The sequence below is a fragment of the Raphanus sativus genome, unplaced genomic scaffold (assembly GCF_000801105.2).
Source record: "Raphanus sativus cultivar WK10039 unplaced genomic scaffold, ASM80110v3 Scaffold2293, whole genome shotgun sequence".
NCBI lineage: Eukaryota > Viridiplantae > Streptophyta > Magnoliopsida > Brassicales > Brassicaceae > Raphanus > Raphanus sativus.
This window is the reverse complement of record NW_026617602.1, coordinates 1-16,323: the sequence shown is the minus strand read 5'-3', so window position 1 is coordinate 16,323 and position 16,323 is coordinate 1. Positions and strand designations below refer to the sequence as shown.

The 16,323-nt window shown below is 34.1% G+C and overlaps 5 protein-coding genes across 5 annotated transcripts; all 5 read left to right on the top strand.

The window, feature by feature from the left end:
* Positions 1-1,806: 1,806 nt before the first annotated feature.
* LOC108825848 (uncharacterized) lies at positions 1,807-2,762 on the top strand. Its single transcript, XM_018599204.2, has 2 exons — positions 1,807-1,979; positions 2,069-2,762. Exon 2 carries the CDS (start codon positions 2,145-2,147, stop codon positions 2,760-2,762), a length of 618 nt encoding a protein of 205 aa, XP_018454706.1. The 5' UTR covers positions 1,807-1,979; positions 2,069-2,144.
* A 1,134-nt stretch (positions 2,763-3,896) lies between these two features.
* Positions 3,897-5,995, top strand: LOC108825850 (uncharacterized). Its single transcript, XM_057000063.1, is given in 8 exon segments — positions 3,897-4,048; positions 4,370-4,608; positions 4,703-4,906; positions 4,978-5,070; positions 5,155-5,256; positions 5,331-5,639; positions 5,697-5,789; positions 5,869-5,995. Coding segments are annotated over 8 exon segments (1,176 nt in total). The 5' UTR covers positions 3,897-3,924; the 3' UTR covers positions 5,881-5,995.
* A 1,695-nt stretch (positions 5,996-7,690) lies between these two features.
* On the top strand, positions 7,691-9,019 carry LOC108826333 (uncharacterized). Its single transcript, XM_018599723.2, has 5 exons — positions 7,691-7,958; positions 8,057-8,144; positions 8,221-8,285; positions 8,366-8,422; positions 8,516-9,019. Exons 1-5 carry the CDS (start codon positions 7,851-7,853, stop codon positions 8,708-8,710), a joined length of 513 nt encoding a protein of 170 aa, XP_018455225.1. The 5' UTR covers positions 7,691-7,850; the 3' UTR covers positions 8,711-9,019.
* A 2,843-nt stretch (positions 9,020-11,862) lies between these two features.
* On the top strand, positions 11,863-12,700 carry LOC108826449 (leucine-rich repeat extensin-like protein 1). The gene has a single exon (XM_018599831.2). It carries the CDS (start codon positions 11,906-11,908, stop codon positions 12,452-12,454), a length of 549 nt encoding a protein of 182 aa, XP_018455333.1. The 5' UTR covers positions 11,863-11,905; the 3' UTR covers positions 12,455-12,700.
* Positions 12,701-14,252: 1,552 nt separating this feature from the next.
* LOC108825504 (uncharacterized) lies at positions 14,253-15,014 on the top strand. Its single transcript, XM_018598800.2, has one exon. The coding sequence runs from the start codon at positions 14,286-14,288 to the stop codon at positions 14,859-14,861; it is 576 nt and encodes a 191-aa protein (XP_018454302.1). The 5' UTR covers positions 14,253-14,285; the 3' UTR covers positions 14,862-15,014.
* Positions 15,015-16,323: the final 1,309 nt, after the last annotated feature.

Below are 16,323 nucleotides of genomic sequence, written 5' to 3'. Positions count from 1 at the left end.
AATATGTGCATATATAACAGTCTACGAAAAATCATCACCGAATATATATTACGCATCCGAATAGATGGTAAAGTGCAGGAAAACTATGACAACTGCGGTGCGATTCTAAATAATAACAAAAACATATAGATAAATAAGTATACTATATTATATATATATATATATATATATATTGTTTTTGTTACTATTAGTGACGGGAGAGGAGGGGTGCGGTATATCCCATTCAGAGTCTAATAGAAAAATTAGGCTAACATGAAACAAGGAATGCAAATTTTCATTCACTGCATGTAAAAAGATTTCTTAAACATTTAAGTTATGAAGTTATATTAACTGATTGAACCACAACCACATATTAGCTGAGAAAAAGTTGCAATGGTCAGTATATGAATGAAGCCTTTTTATTTCAACTTTTTTATATATATTAGTATTTGAACAAGAAGCAGCGAAACTATCTTATTCAAGACTAACTATAGTTAAGTATCTGATTAGTGGAAAATGAAATAAATTTAGTGTGAGAGGTGTATGATATTTGAATTACTAACATTAAAATTGATGGAGTTCCAGACGAATGAAGCCATGAAAAATATACTTACAAACTAAATGTTTCTAAGTATGTGATTTGAATGATATTTGAATTACTAACTTTAAAACTATGTTTCTATACTCCATGAAAAACACCGAATGATTGTTAAAAAATGAAGACTATTTTCTGAAATGGCTCCGTAATCGATGATGGCACTGGCACACCACATTTTGTAGCATGATTCTAATGCATGCATGAAAAAGTCATGACATTCATTAAATTCTGAATAAGTGAATGATGGTTGGTGTAATAGATGATCGATTATATTACAAAGAAAGTAGGATATTTTTTGTAGCTACCAATGTGTTTTGCGTCATTTTCAAATTTCAACTTTTTTTTGGGCAACCAAATTTCAACTTGCAATACCTTTTTAAGTAAAAGAAAAATTAACAAAACCCTTCTCAAATGCTCTTATTTTTATGAAATTCAGTAGGCTCCGTCTGTCAAAGCCATTGGCCCAAAAAAACTATGAAATGTACAAAATTTAGGTGTTTTACCTGTTTATTAGGTTGTTAGTAGTAAATGGCAAAATTACATTACATCAGTGCTTTTCCTTTTAATTTATTTACATCTTGGATGCATAAAGGCTCAATTAATAGTACACTCAATTGTTTGGAAAAGTGACCATCACTAACTCTATGTGATGTTGGATATAATGGTTATGCTGATTTTTGTGCCCAATCTATATAGATTCTGGATCAAATGCTCATATACTCTTAATTAGAGAAAATAATCTCAAATGCTCTTTTCTAATTATTCATTTGTATTCTATTATTTTTAATACAAAAATGTATCAAAAGATTTAAAAACTTTTAACATATTTATCTATTAACAGATTCTATCATCCACACTTTAAATCTAATTCATTTTTTTCTCTTTTTTTTTATAAAAAATCATTTTTTTCTCTTATCACAGATTAAAACTTAGGTCTCTTGTTTTCTGGATCCAAATCTCTTGTCTGTTTTACAAGTATATATAATAAAAACAAAATCCTAATAAAATAGAATCCAATAAATGTGTAGCTTTTATGAATAACGATGACTAGAAAAGAGAAAAGAGAAAATGAGTAATATATATAGGGTAGAGATCATATGATTGACATTCGAGAGATAATATGTATTTCACGACCTGCCCTATAATATCTAGCTGATGAGTGTATAACGTTTTGCTCAATGTATCTCAATGATATAGAGACACGATTTACTCGGGTTAGCCGCGCTGATGATCGACCTCTAGCTGAGACTAGCATAAGACCAAATTCTGAACTACCACTTATTTTCCCAAATATTGGAAGGTTTATTGGAGCAGGACGAGTGTATTCTCTTAATCATATAGAGAGGCAGCAAGCACATCGACATATATTGGTTAACTGTCAACTACTTGATCACTTACGAAAGTAAGTTTCTTTTTTTTTCAAAAAAACAACAAGTTTTAATTAAATTTTATTATTCTCTAACATATACATTTGGCTGATTGTCTATCTAGGAAGTATAAAAATGAGTTGTTAGCAGAACAATCTCATCAGAGCAAGAGGAATCGTGCTATCGATATTGATCGTGAAATGCATCTTAATTTTGCAAAATGGATCAAGAAAAAAGTGGAGATGAATGAGTTAGAAGAGATAACTGATGATTTACGATGTTTAGCTCTGGGTCCATCTGAAAAGGTTGTAAAGTATACAGCTTATAATGTCAATGGTTTTAAATTCCGGACAGTAGAAAGAGAGGCTGAACTGAAAACTCAAAATAGTGGTGTTTATGTGGCTGCTGAAACAATGAGCTATGCTAGTGCTCGTGATTGCAACCCAAGAACAGGGACAGTTGCTTACTACGGTAATCTGATTGAAGTTATTGAGTTAAACTACTATGAAGTCTTCAAAGTTGTGTTATTCAAGTGTAAGTGGGCAGACACTCGTACAGAAAGAGGATATAAAATGGATGTATATGGTCATCATAGGGTAAATTTCTCACGCTTGTTACACAGTGGAGATAATGAGGAAGATGAACCATATATATTAGCGTCTCAGGTGAGAATGGTATATTATGTGAATGATCCTTCGGAGAAAGAGTGGAAAATTGCGGTTCATGTTCAACCTAGGGATTTGTATGATATGGGTGATTCAAATGCTTCAGATCAAGTGGGTGAAGAGTCTGATCCGGGCATCTCTGTTTCTACGTAAGAAGGTGTTTGCAAGGTCTATTCTCAGAACCATAATCTTTTATTTTCATGAACTTTTTTTATTTGATGGCTTACAACAAATGTTCATATAACTGCAGAAATATCTAGAAGATCAAGCATCAACATCACTCTCTTAGACCTCAAAGTATCATCTGCTGCATCAGCTCATACTCTCGTAAGCAAATACCTGCTAGTGACTGTCCTCTGTTACAAACCATCGGATCCTCACCTCCAGTACTTTCAGATTCTATGGTTGTCTTTCTTTTTTTCTTTTCTCTTTTCTTTTTCTTTATGGTAAAACTTTTCTCTTTTCTTTGCTCTGTGATGAGCTTACGTATACTCTTTCTTTACTTGACTTTTTGTTAGCTTACGTATACTCTGTCTTTAGACTACTCTGGTTTTTGTATCTGGTCTTTGTCTCCTTTTCTTAAAATGAAATTCAAGCGTTAGAAAAAAAAAGAAGTTGTGAGTTAATATACGCTGAGAACAACACACGGTCTCCTAACATGTATCTTAGGTTAATTGTGATTAAAAAAATGAAAAATACAAAACAAGGAAGACACGTCTCTTAATTTGGTTCTGCAAGGGAGATGTAAAAACGTTGAGAGAGGGAAATGGTTTCATGGAGTAACATGACTTGGCTTGAACTGAAGTTTATGAACAGGTTTTTACATATACAATAATACATATTCTTTTGTTTGGGATAGTTCACATTATTCGTGTTTTAACTAATAGAGATGATATTTTCTTGTTGTTAGGGATAATGATACTCTGAGTAATATAATTTACACCCAACAAAACAAATTAATATACGCTGAGCAATATAATTAATTTATTGATTAGAGACGTCGATAATTATTGGTGAAAAAAAAAACAGATCCCGCTACATTTTAGTTCCAAGCGGGAATTATTTTGATATCATTTAGAAAAAAAACTGTTTTTAATATATATATAGCAACTACGTGATTTGTTATCTAAAATCCTAAACAATCTTCTCTCTTAGAAAACCGTCGAAGTTCTATTAGAGAACACAGAAGCTAAAGCTTCTACAATTAATCAAGGTAGCGTAACTTACTGATTCATGTTTAACTTTTTCTGTGTTTAAAATATATTATAGTTGAATCATGATTCTTATTTTCCTGAATTTCAATCATTTTAGGACTATGGATTTCATAGATTCAGAAACACAAGAAGCAGAAGATTTACCACATCTGGAAGCTGAGTACAACATGCCTCCTACACTTGCTCCAGAATGCAACAGCTTCAAATGGAAAATAGAAGTTATAGGTAATATAAATAAAGATCATCTCTTTAATTTATTTAGAAATTTGTTCTCACAGCAGGTGATTAAGATAAAGGTATTCCACTGAAAATCTTATAATATTAGAGGATTCAAATTTGTTCACACTATTGTATTTGACGACTTATAACAAAACGAAAACGCATGTAATTTATTAATCTTGAGTGAGTGCCTTATTTAGAATCAATATTTGCTCTTTACATAATGGTTGGACTGGATCTACTTTCTTCTTAGAATGGTTAGGATCGAGATATATATTATATATCGGTTTATTATATACTAATTCTTTTTTTTTCCTGATTAACAAGATATCAATGGAAACATAGAAGGCAAAATGGTTACATCTAAAGATATCTGGAAATTGCAAAACAGCAGAGTCATTGTGCATTTCGACGAAGATAGCGGCCAACCAATTGGAGAATCAGGAGGTTTGCTAGGATCATGGTTAGGTCAATTAAGTAATGATGTGAATTTGCTGCCAATTAATTACAGTGATTGGAGGTTGGTTAACTCTCACATAAAAAACAAGGCCTGGGAAATAATTCAGGTAACATATCATACATTCATCTATATTAAGTTTAGGCAGTAATATGTTTAAGATGATTTATTTTTGATGAATTTTTGTACGTTTGTTATTTCAGTCCAAATTCTGGTTTGACGATCCGATGATGAGAAAAGCATATGTGATGGGTGCATTAGGTAGCAGATGCAAAGACGTTAAATTACGCCTCTGGAAAGAGTACAAACGAGATAATCTGATTGAAACGTTGCAGAACCGACCTGAGCATGTTCCTGAGAATCAGTGGGGTCACTTAGTTCACATGAGATTTACTGAAAAATGGAAGGTTAGTTTCTTTGTTAGTTATTTTTATATTTAAGTGTCTATCAAATACTAATAATGTTTCTGAGATTTCAGAAAATGCAAGAGAGGAATACAGAAAATCAAAAGAAACATACAATGCCTCATGTATGTGGAAGAAAGAGTTTTCCTAGGAGAAGAAATGAGATCGTAAGTAACTTAGTTGTAATATAAACAAGTTTATTATATTATTATATTAACTTTTATATTGTTTATAAATTTATTTTTTCTAAGAAAATCAAGACTGGAAAAACACCAAGCCGAGCAGAGTTTTTCATCGTAACTCGTACAAAGCCTAATGGGAACTTTGTCTGTGAAGAAGCCCAAAACCGAGCGGTTAGTCTGTTTCAATTCACTTTGTATTTACTAATTGATTTTGTTGGATATTTATTATTTGCTTACATTTTTAGGAAGCACTTACAACGTTATTGAGACAAAATCCACAAGCCACAAACAATGTTCCAGCTAGCTTGGATGATGAATATGCTCAAGTTTTTGGTCCAGAACGTCCAGGACGAGTTCGTTGTCTTGGTCGTGGGCCTACACCTTCGAAGCTGGTGAGACGCTCAACTGTAACTACACAAGACATAGAAAATTCTGGAATGGTTGTAGAGTTGAAGTCACAGGTAAAAGAACTATCTGATCAAGTCAAGGGAATGACTACATTCATCCAGCAAATTATTGGTACTTCAACCGGTGAACAGATAATAATATAATTTGTTATTTCACTACTATACTTTGAAACATAAAACTAACATTTTAAACTATATATTTAGGCAAGAGCATGGGCTGCAAGTTTTGCTGTAGCTTTTGCTAATATTCCAAATCCAACTTTTGCCAATATTCCAACTCCACGAAATCCTAATCAGGTAAAATGATGATTCTATTTTTTTTTTCATTATCGACAAGTACTTAGATGACACACTAATTGTCATAATTTTATGCTAGGAAATGGAATGATGGTGTTGATGGATTTCAAAACGTTGGGATGCTGCAAGTGATTGTAATTACAACTTTTTAACATTGCTTCTTATTAATTAACTCTAGTTTGTTTATGTTTCACGTATTTGCATTATGGATGAATTGTGTTTCTACTTTTTATTATTGTTATTCTAATATCCAGTTTAAATTTAGTTATTTATTTAGCCTATATTTAATATTGGTTTTAAAATAGTAAAATATATAAAATTTTCGTTGATATATGTTAACATCAATTTACAAATGATACAAATTTAATTTTATGATTTTATAAAAATACATTTTTCATCAATTTTTATAAATGATGCATTTATTAAAATCGTTTGCCAAAACTGACACAACTATCATATCAATTATTTACAAACGATACTAATTTTATATCAGTTACTATAATTGATACAACGATTCAAATCATTTATGAAAATTGATATTAATTTTAAATCAGTTATTAATAAATGATGTATATAATTAAAATCGGTTAGTTTAGTTGATACTAATACTAACATCACTTAACTAAATCGATTTAGAGTTAATATCATTTCCAGCAAATGATATATATTTGCATCATTTAAAATAAGTGATTAAAATATTATTATTTTTTGCATCAGTTATTAATAAAATGATGTATATTATTTGCATCACCACTTTCAGAGTCACTTATATAAGCCCAATACCAGTACAAACAGTCCGAAGGTCAAACTACAAAGAAAGCCCGACAGAACGACCATTAAACATGGATCAAGCCCAAAACCTTAAACCAAAACGGTGTGCGCCCAGCCACGTGTAAGTAACCTTCGCGAACCAGGCCACGTGTTCAAACTGGGCATCGTTCGAGACACGCGTCTCTTTTCACCGCATCGAAGACCAAACGCCAGGGACAGCTAACGTTTGCCGCCCCACCGCATCGCACCAAATCCACATCGGAGAACCGTCGTCTCCACCATTTTCGCCGACGAACCCACCTCCAACGACTGTAATGAAAGTATAGGATTGCATCGGAACCCTAGCTCCAGAGAAAAACGCCGTACAAACGAAACAGCGCCTCACCGGACCACTTCTATGCCATATGTCTACAACGCATGCATCGTCATCACCACCAATCAATCGATTGGAATCGAGAACTCCTCCTGGAAACGAGGTCAACACATCTCCATCGAAACTCTAAAGTCGGCCGCCTCACCTGAGAAAAAAGTGACGACGCCAGAGTCATAAACCGGACGGTCACCAGAAGAGAAGCGCACCGCCGGAGTCAAAAAGATTGGCGATAAACGCCAGCTGATACTATTACTAATCATAAAAGAAAAAGAAAAACAAAGAAAAGAAACTGTAGCCGGACCGAAGGTGGCTATAAGAACCTACCCGTCGGCCGAAAACGAGAATCACGGCGGTGATTCTTTCTTAGAGAGAGGTCAGAGGAGTTTTAGAGAGAGAAAAATATAACCGACTTTAGTAATGGTGATATTTGTTTTATAGAAGAGTTAAATTATCTTTTGAAGAAAAAAACGAAAACGGATACGAACTTCGTATAAATCGTAAAGAAAAGAAGGGGAAGAAATATTAGTGCTGTTCACCGCAGCTTTGTGTGCACCGAAGCATGACTTGTCCGCTTCGGACAAGTAAAGTGAAACCCACAGATATCAAACAATATCGCATTTAAAGTAGTCAAATCCGCGTGTCACGTTTAGATATGAAATGACCGTCCATTCAATCGTAGCCGTCCAATCCAAAAATATCTAAAGCCACAATGTTAATACCATGTTCCCGAACGTTCTTGAGACGAGATATTTTTTGGACAACCAAAAAGTTCTAGAAATTCTGTTGTAGGATTCTTCTTCCGCATAACCGCCATTGCTGTCACCTCCTTACTTTATATAAGGCCCCAAGAGCTTCATTATCTTTCCGGTGCTATGTAATGTGGTAAAGATTATATCACATATATAAGTTTATAACTAATGGAAGGTGGTTTTATGGCAACGTCGCAGTCTTATTACGAAGTCCTTGGCGTCGCAGTTGATTCTTCGGCGGAGGAGATACGAAGAGCTTATCGGAAACTGGCTATGGTTGGTCATTGTTGCTTCTTGTTTAGGAGTACTTGAAATATTTTTATATAATGAAAAGAAGATTAAAGTTTTTTACGTTTTTTTTGGTTTTGGTGAAGAAATGGCATCCTGATCGATGGACGAAAGATCCTTTTAGGTCTGGAGAAGCGAAACGAAGGTTTCAGCAAATTCAAGAAGCTTATTCAGGTAAGGATCAGTTCAGACTTAACTTGAGGTTGTTCTGTTTGTCTGACGCTGACATTGTTTTGTGGTAACAATTCAGTATTGTCGGATCAGAAGAAACGAAGTTTGTACGATGTGGGACTCTATGATACTCAAGAAGATGAGGTATTATTATTATATGATGTTAATGTTATAGTTAGTTTTGTTGATTACAAATGGCTGATTTGTTTCTGTCACTGATGTAGGGATATTATGACTTCGTTGAGGAGATGGTTTCTCTTATGGCTCAGACGAGAAGAGAGGTAGAGAGCTCTTTTTCTTGTAGCGTAACTTAAAATTTAATCGTTTCTTTTCTTTTACACACACATTAACGGTGTGATAATGATTGCGTGCAGGAAAAGCAATATAGCTTGCAGGAGTTGCAGACAATGGTCGATGATATGGTCTATGAGTTCCAATCAGAACCATTATTCCAGAACCAACCAACGGGTATGAAATTCGACCTGAACCAACCGGCAGATTGGTCCTCGCACATGTCTCTACCGGTTTCAAGCTTTGAGTTCTGTCCTCAGAGCAGCTACTGTAACTAGATCAACATACTCAATAGTCTGGATTTTGAACTTTGATCTTACGGAATAACGATTGAAGAACCACGGTCCTTGGCCTCAGAGTCTCATGACAGTCTACAGTTATCTTTTTACTTGTGGGGCAAGAATCTCGTGCTCTGGGAGTTTTCACGTTTTGCTGTTGTTGACAAGTAGCCCTCGAAACTGCCAGGGTTGTGTGAATAATGTTTGTAATGTTTCAGAAAGCGTAGGTCTGTAATTGCGTTTTTTTCTAGTGCTTTTGTACTGTTGAACTATCACCGAACAGAGAAGTTGAAAACCATTGCATATCTTAGCCAATTGTCTCTTACCAACTTAGCAGGGGCCCGAGTCTTATTCCGGCCCAAGTTCTTATCTGAATCAAAGCGCAGAATAGAACGATCTTATAGGCAGTGTTGTCAAAATCGGACCGGCAAACGAACCGAAATTTTTTTGGATCATGGGTCAATGTGGTTCGACCTGATTTGATCCGGTTCAAACCGAATTTGATTGGACTAAACTGAATTTAATGATATTTTAAATACGTATATTTTAAAAAAAAACAAATATCATATTAAATAAAATAAAATAATTAATAACCATAATATTTAGAAAAACTTAGAAAATAACAAACTGAAAAAGTAATAAAACAATGTAATAGTTCAAATCTAAAATCAATAGAAAAACACATTTAAATTTTATTCTCCAGGTTTTTGTCACTCCAAATTTTCATTACTTTTAAAAAAATTATACACATTAGTTAAAAATTTATTAAAAATTTATACTATGAAATAAAATTTAAAATTATACTATGATTGAGTTCTTTGCCATTTTTAGGATATTCTTTAAGAAATTTATTTTCTAATTCAGAAAAACCAAGTTTTCCTTATTCTTCTTCTTCTTCTACTATCATTCAAAACACAGTTTTATCAATCGATTCATAATCAATAGGATCATATGACATAAGTTGTAGTGAACAAATACAAGATCATTGAATCTTTGATGTTCTAGCATGTTTCTTTTTTTGGTTTATACAAGAACCAGGATTTAACCGGTTCGTTGGATCGTCGGTTCACGGGTTTTTAACGGTTTGATAGAGGTTTTTAACTGGTTTAACTATAATTCGGTTTTGGCATTAATCCAACCCGTATTTGTGTTCGGTTCGCGGTTGAACCTGGCCTGACCATCGGTTCGGTCCAGGTTTAATAACACTGCTTATAGGTAAAGACCTAATCGTCTTAATGGGAGCCAGTCCATAAATTCTTAGCTGCATGCGTTGAACTCAGAAGCTACCAAAGAAAACAATTCCTTGGTATACAGTATGAAAGGTCTGCTCTACAGTTTTTCCCGAACTATTCCTCAATTATGTCAAAACCATTGTTACGCATCTACGTGTGCCTTCTCCAACAAAATAAAACCATGCTAACATTAATTCTTCTTTTATTTTTATATGTTAGAGTTTTATTTTATTTAAATCTATAGAGGATGGATTGAATTTTGAATAGAGCACTAACATCCAATCATCCATGAAGCTCTTAACAAGGGTTGTTTCTCACAGTGTATATTAGTTTAGATTATTACTATGATAAAAAATTAAGTAAAGAAAAAGATAGACCAATAACAACAAAAATTAAATGAACCTGAGAATTTTTCTTTTTTGAAGTTTTCAGATGGAGTTATTCTTGGATTCACCCCCTAGGGTGAACCTTTAGGTTCACCAACCAATAGAAATTTGTCATTTTAGATTCAGTATCTTTAATTAGGGAAACAAATAATTTGTCAAATTATATTATTTTTTCAAAATAAAATTTAAAAATAAATAAAAATAGTATATAAAAACGAATTAAAAAAATTAATGTTGTCAACAAAACACTAAACCCTAAACTCTAATCATAAACCCTAAACTCTAATCATAAACCCTAAACCCTTGGGTAAACTATAAACCCTTGGAAAAAAACACTAAACATGTTGTCAACAAAACACTAAACCCTAAACTCTAATCCTAAACCCTAAACCCTTGGATAAACCCTAAACCTTTGGGTAAACCCTAACCCTTGGAAAAACATTAAACATTTGGATAAATTATAAACTATAAATCTTAAACACTAAACTCCAAATCTTATAAATAAATATTTTTTAAAATAATATTTATTGAGAACTATTGTTATTTTTATTTATTTAATCTTTTTATTTATTTTAAAAGCATAATACAATTTGGCAAGTTATTTTTGTTTCCTTAATTAAAAGATACTAGATTTAAAATAACAACTTTCTATTGGTTGGTGAACCTAAAGCTTCACCCTAGAGGGTGAATCAAAGAAAAAGTATTTCAGATGCTAGACTGTCTTTTTATTCTCTCCTTTACCTTTTCTTTTTCCATCACTTCCTATTTTCTTAATATTTATTAGGAAAAAAATTGATTTGATAGAAGAATGCTCTTAAATTCATGAATTGACATTTAAAAAAAAAAATTGGCTAGAGACGGTTCTTATATCTTTTATTAAAAACAGTTCTTATTTTTCTTAATAAAATCTAAAAAAATATAATTTTAATTAAAGAAAAATAAGAATTGTTTCTTAACCGAAGCTAAAAATCCCGATCAAAAGACTGAGATTAATCATGGTCTTAAATAATTTTTAATTGTACGTGAAATAAGAAACTGAGAAATCGTTGATGGATTGATGAGTAGAATCACTAAGAGCTGATAAGGTAACTATACAATCCACCAACACTAAGAAAAGATATATTCTCTAATCGCCTTAGTATCCCTCTACTTTCATGATATTATTAGAGACAGCGACCATCTCACGCTTTTGCAACAATATCTACACGCTACACAGTCATTCAAATACGCTTTTAACTTTTAAAACCAGATTACTATCAATCATTGTGTGATCAAAACCTTGGTCACAAATAATTGGAAACCTTTGGGCTTTATATTTAATTAAACAGTATATAATTTATTTTCTGGTGGACGGTGGATCATATGCTAATAATTCCACATTGTTAATTTTTTTTAATTAAAGCTAGATAGTAATTGAAACGTGGGGCCCCTTAATTCAAGCTCCAACTCACATGTGATAACCGACGATTTCACAATACAATGTATTTTCTTCTTCATTAATTTCATAGCATAATGTAAAGTATTATTATAGTATTTTCATCTTTAGCTATCAATAGAAAAAACGAAAAATTTGACAAATGTATACACTAGTCTTGAAGAAGTATATCAGTCCCATGCATCCTCTTAGCAAACAAGACCACCTTCATAAACGTAGACATTACGTACAAGCAAAAAAAAGAGAAAAAAAAATACACAAGACTCTTTATTCGATTCTTAAAACAATTCTCAACATGCCGGAGACTTCTCACCGTTTGAAACCTCTCGTTGTCGCTATCTTCATCGCGATCGCGTTTCCGATGATGATCAACGCATTGGATTCTCCAGCCGCAAGAAAACTCGATGAGGAACCAATAAAGTGCACGCCATGTCTCCAAAAGCCTCCCCCTCCTCCGTCACCTCCACCACCGTCTCCTTCTTGTCCTCCTCCACCACGGCCCCCTTCTCCCCCGAAGAAGTCTTACTGTCCGCCTCCTCCGTCGACTTACATATACATGACGGGTCCACCAGGAGAGTTGTATCCCGTTGACCAACAGTTTGGAGAGGCTGCTGCAATGAGCTTAGGGGTCGTGAAGATCTCTGGTCTGATCGCGTTTGGAGTTATGGGGTTCTTGATGATCATGATGTGATGGATTTTCCATTATTTGATCGTCTCGTAGATTCGTTTTGCTTGAACGGATCGGTATAATGTTCCTGATAACTCATAGTTATTTTCGGTGAAATTAACGATTTGGATTATGTTTTTATCTCAAGTTAGGACCGATTTATCATTTTTCGTTGTATCAACAATTCTAATGAATATGCTTATTCAATTATTTTTTGTTCGCAGAGGTATTTATTCTAGAAGTATGTGATGATATATCCTTGAACTGGAATGTTTATTGAATAGTTAGATCAAATGTTTTTTTTCCTAAGGTTACAAACTTGGTGTAGTTAGAGTTTTTTTTAACTTTGGTATAGTTAAGAGTTAAAAATCTGATTTTAGAGTAATTCCTTTGTTAAGCTAGGAGCAAGAGAAAACGTAGCGAATTTTCGTATGAAAGTAATAAAAAGTGATTACATTTGATAGAACATTTCAAGACAAAGTCAAATGTTGTTGTCATCATCAGAATTCTTGCGCGACAGAATTAATTCCCTCCCATTTGGGAGGCTTCACCGAAACGTAGGTGGAAAGAACAAACATTTAACATAAGATGCCAAGCCAGAAATTTTCATTTCATCTATCAAATTCTTAATCGATTAATATTTTTACGATGTATTTACTTTAATAGCCTCTAACAATTTGCATACTGAATCCAAAATTTGTCTAAACGCTGTAAAAAAACACTAAAGAAAAATCATTTATAGCGTGTCTAGTGAATGAGGAGCTAAAATAGTAAAACTTTATAGGCAGAACGGTTTGCTTAAATGGAAAAATATTCACCGTCTGTGTGTATTATTGTCACACTCATCTCCTTTGCTTTCTTAAAAACATATAGAGAGAACAGATAACAAAGGATGGAAGAGAAGAAAAAAACAAGAATAAACAGATTAGGCTTCCCTTTCTTTTTTTTTTGATCAAAGGCTTCCCTATTTCGTTTTTTTTTTTTCAAAGGCGTCGCCATTGTATAATTGGATAAGGTGGGAAATAATAGAGCAAATCACAGCCTGGGCTTAATTATAAGCTCTTATCATCTAAAGCTACTAGCTAGTGATACACATGCATATGATATATGTCGTGGCATTTTTCATGCCGTGTGTAAGAATATTTTCCAAGTGGTCCTCCATTAATTGGGAGTTACAACTTACAACAAAAAAAGGATAAGCATGCATTTGGTACCTCTTACACACGAAAATATTTACATGATTTTTGTTCTAAAATAAAGTTTGGGCTAAATATATATATGTTAATAACAAAAAAAAAATCTTCTTTATTTCTTGAGAAAGAGAAATTAGTTGTTACTAGATGGGCTTAACATTATTCTCTATATTTTCTTCCCTCCTCTGGTTATATCAACTAGCAAGAAGCTCTCTAACAAAATGCGAGCAACTCGTATTTTCTATTAACCGTGTAATGTAAAGTTTAAACGTTTCACATATATATGTTCGGGAATTTTGACGTTGCATATAGTACTAAATACTCTAATGTTAATATAACCGCCAATATGTATGCCGTTTAACATTTAAATATATTACTGTTATCTTAATTCATATTCATTATGTATATCAAGCGGTGACTTGGATCATTCATGGATTCCTCGAAGAAGGACAAAATCATACAGCCAAGCCAAGTATCATAATTTACATGACAACAAGTGTATCGGAACCACAATACACGTTAGATCTCATTGACATTGTTAGTCGTCATTATTCAGCATTTTCATCACTTGTCTTTTGTGGCTTGTAAATCACTTAAATGGGTATATATTTTTTATTGAAAACATGTAACCAAACTGTTTCTTAAAAAAAACCTTTAACTTAATGGTTTCCACTTTCCACTTGAACTCAATCACACAACAGTCTAAGAGAGAAAAAAATAATCTCCTACTTCTCTCTTTTCTCTTACTAAAAACATTTGTTTGCTTATCATTAAAAAAATCTTTCATAAAAAAGAAAACGATAGCCATGATGAGTAAAAGTTGCCGTCACCTCTTAAGTCTAGTGTTCGTCTCCACTCTTCTGAGCTTCCCGTTCATAACCATATCGGAGACGCCGTGTCCTTACCCTTGTTACCCACCTCCAACTGGCGGGGGCTCAACTCAACCGGCGGGTTATTACCCTCCTCCAACCGGTTTTTATCCTCCTCCAACCGGTTATTACCCTCCTCCAACTGGAAATGTACCGAATTACCCTTCTCCACCATACGTCGGAGGTGATTCCGGCGGAGGATATTACGGTCCTCCACCGCCTGACCCTATAATGCCTTACTTCCCGTACTACTACAGAAAGCCTCCTCATCAGACGGATCAGTCATCATCTTCATCTGTTTCACTGGGATCAGTGGTCAAGATTGTAACGGTGGCAAGTGTTCTTGCGTTTCTTCTGGGTAACGTCTAGTTTATGAGTTAAATGTTATTTTCGATGGTTGAAACTTTATGCTACTTTATTACTATATAAGAAGTGCGGTGATGCTATATGATATGCTTTAGTTAGTGTAAAGATGAATCAACAAGTTGGAGAAAGGGTTTAAACCTATAGGCTTAGAACTTTTGCTTTTGCATTATTGTTATGTTTAATTACATCATGTTGTTATTGTCGCGATTAGCCTAGTCGCGATGTCTTACATTAGGATAAGTGCAATACAACCAATGTGGAGAACGTCACTTTCGGTTGGTGTGACTTGTAGGTGGATGTTATTGAATGGACAACTGCACTTAATTCACGTTAAGAATTTTCTTTATATTAAAAAACATTATAAAATAACACAAACACTACACTAAAGTTATGATTTAAAAACTACCTCTACTTTTTAAGCAAAAAAAAAGAGCTTAGAACCGTCATATATTTTAAATTAACAACTCTTTTTATAGGTTAAGTAAAAATAACTAAATCATTTGAAACTCCTTTCTAGAATTTTAGTAACTACAATGCAGTATCTTCGAATCTTGATTACTGTGTTTTTTCACCACCCACAAACATGCTTCGGAACTTGCCAAATTATCATCCCTTTTCAACTTTTATGTAAACTAAGAGAGAGATTTGTAGAACTGTTGTGTGTATTGACATCGATGATAGCTCATGTACATATATACTTGTTACAAGATACTCTAACAATATGATCTCTATGATATCACATAATCTTCGCAGTCCTTATCACAATCTTCAGAACTTATCTTCAACCGACTTCACTCTTATCTCTTGACCGTTACGTCGGTTATCTTAACCACCTTAACCATCCTTAACACTCCCCCTCAAGTTGGAGAGTGTAAGTTGCGAACACCCAACTTGCTGAGAAGATAGTGAAACTGTACGCTGCCCAACGCTTTCGTCATTATGTCCGCCAACTGCTCCGTAGTCCTGACATGCCTCGTGACGATGAGTTGATCTTGCACTGCGTCTCGTACACTATGGCAATCAGCTTCTATATGTTTAGTCCTCTCGTGAAAAACTGGGTTCGCAGCTATGTATAAAGCAGATTTGCTGTCACAAAACAAATCCATTGGTGCCTTGTGATGAACTCCCAAGTCTGCAAGTAGACGCTTCAACCACTTCAGTTCTCGCAGTGCTGCAGCCATCGCTCTGTACTCTGCCTCCGCTGATGAGTGCGACACCGTGTCCTGTTTCTTGGTTTTCCAAGACACCGGTGAATCTCCCAAAAGAACAATATACGAAGATAGTGAACGACGACTCAGGGGGCATGATGCCCAGTCGGCATCACAGAATGCTCGAATATGTAAGTCACTGACCGCTTTCAACATGATTCCCTGTCCTGGCGACCCCTTCAGATATCTCAACACACGAACCACTGCATCCCAATGAGACTCCCGTGGCTTATGCATCACTTGTGACAGCACGTGAA

Excerpts from the sequence above, each read along its gene's own strand:
- LOC108826449 (XM_018599831.2), top strand. The coding sequence starts at position 11,906 with ATGTATACACTAGTCTTGAAGAAGTATATCAGTCCCATGCATCCTCTT.
- LOC108825848 (XM_018599204.2), top strand. The coding sequence starts at position 2,145 with ATGCATCTTAATTTTGCAAAATGGATCAAGAAAAAAGTGGAGATGAAT.
- LOC108825504 (XM_018598800.2), top strand. The coding sequence starts at position 14,286 with ATGGTTTCCACTTTCCACTTGAACTCAATCACACAACAGTCTAAGAGA.
- LOC108826333 (XM_018599723.2), top strand. The coding sequence starts at position 7,851 with ATGGAAGGTGGTTTTATGGCAACGTCGCAGTCTTATTACGAAGTCCTT. Across the intron at positions 8,145-8,220 it reads AATTCAAGAAGCTTATTCAG|TATTGTCGGATCAGAAGAAA; the intron begins GTAAGGATCAGT and ends GTAACAATTCAG. Across the intron at positions 8,286-8,365 it reads ATGATACTCAAGAAGATGAG|GGATATTATGACTTCGTTGA; the intron begins GTATTATTATTA and ends TCACTGATGTAG.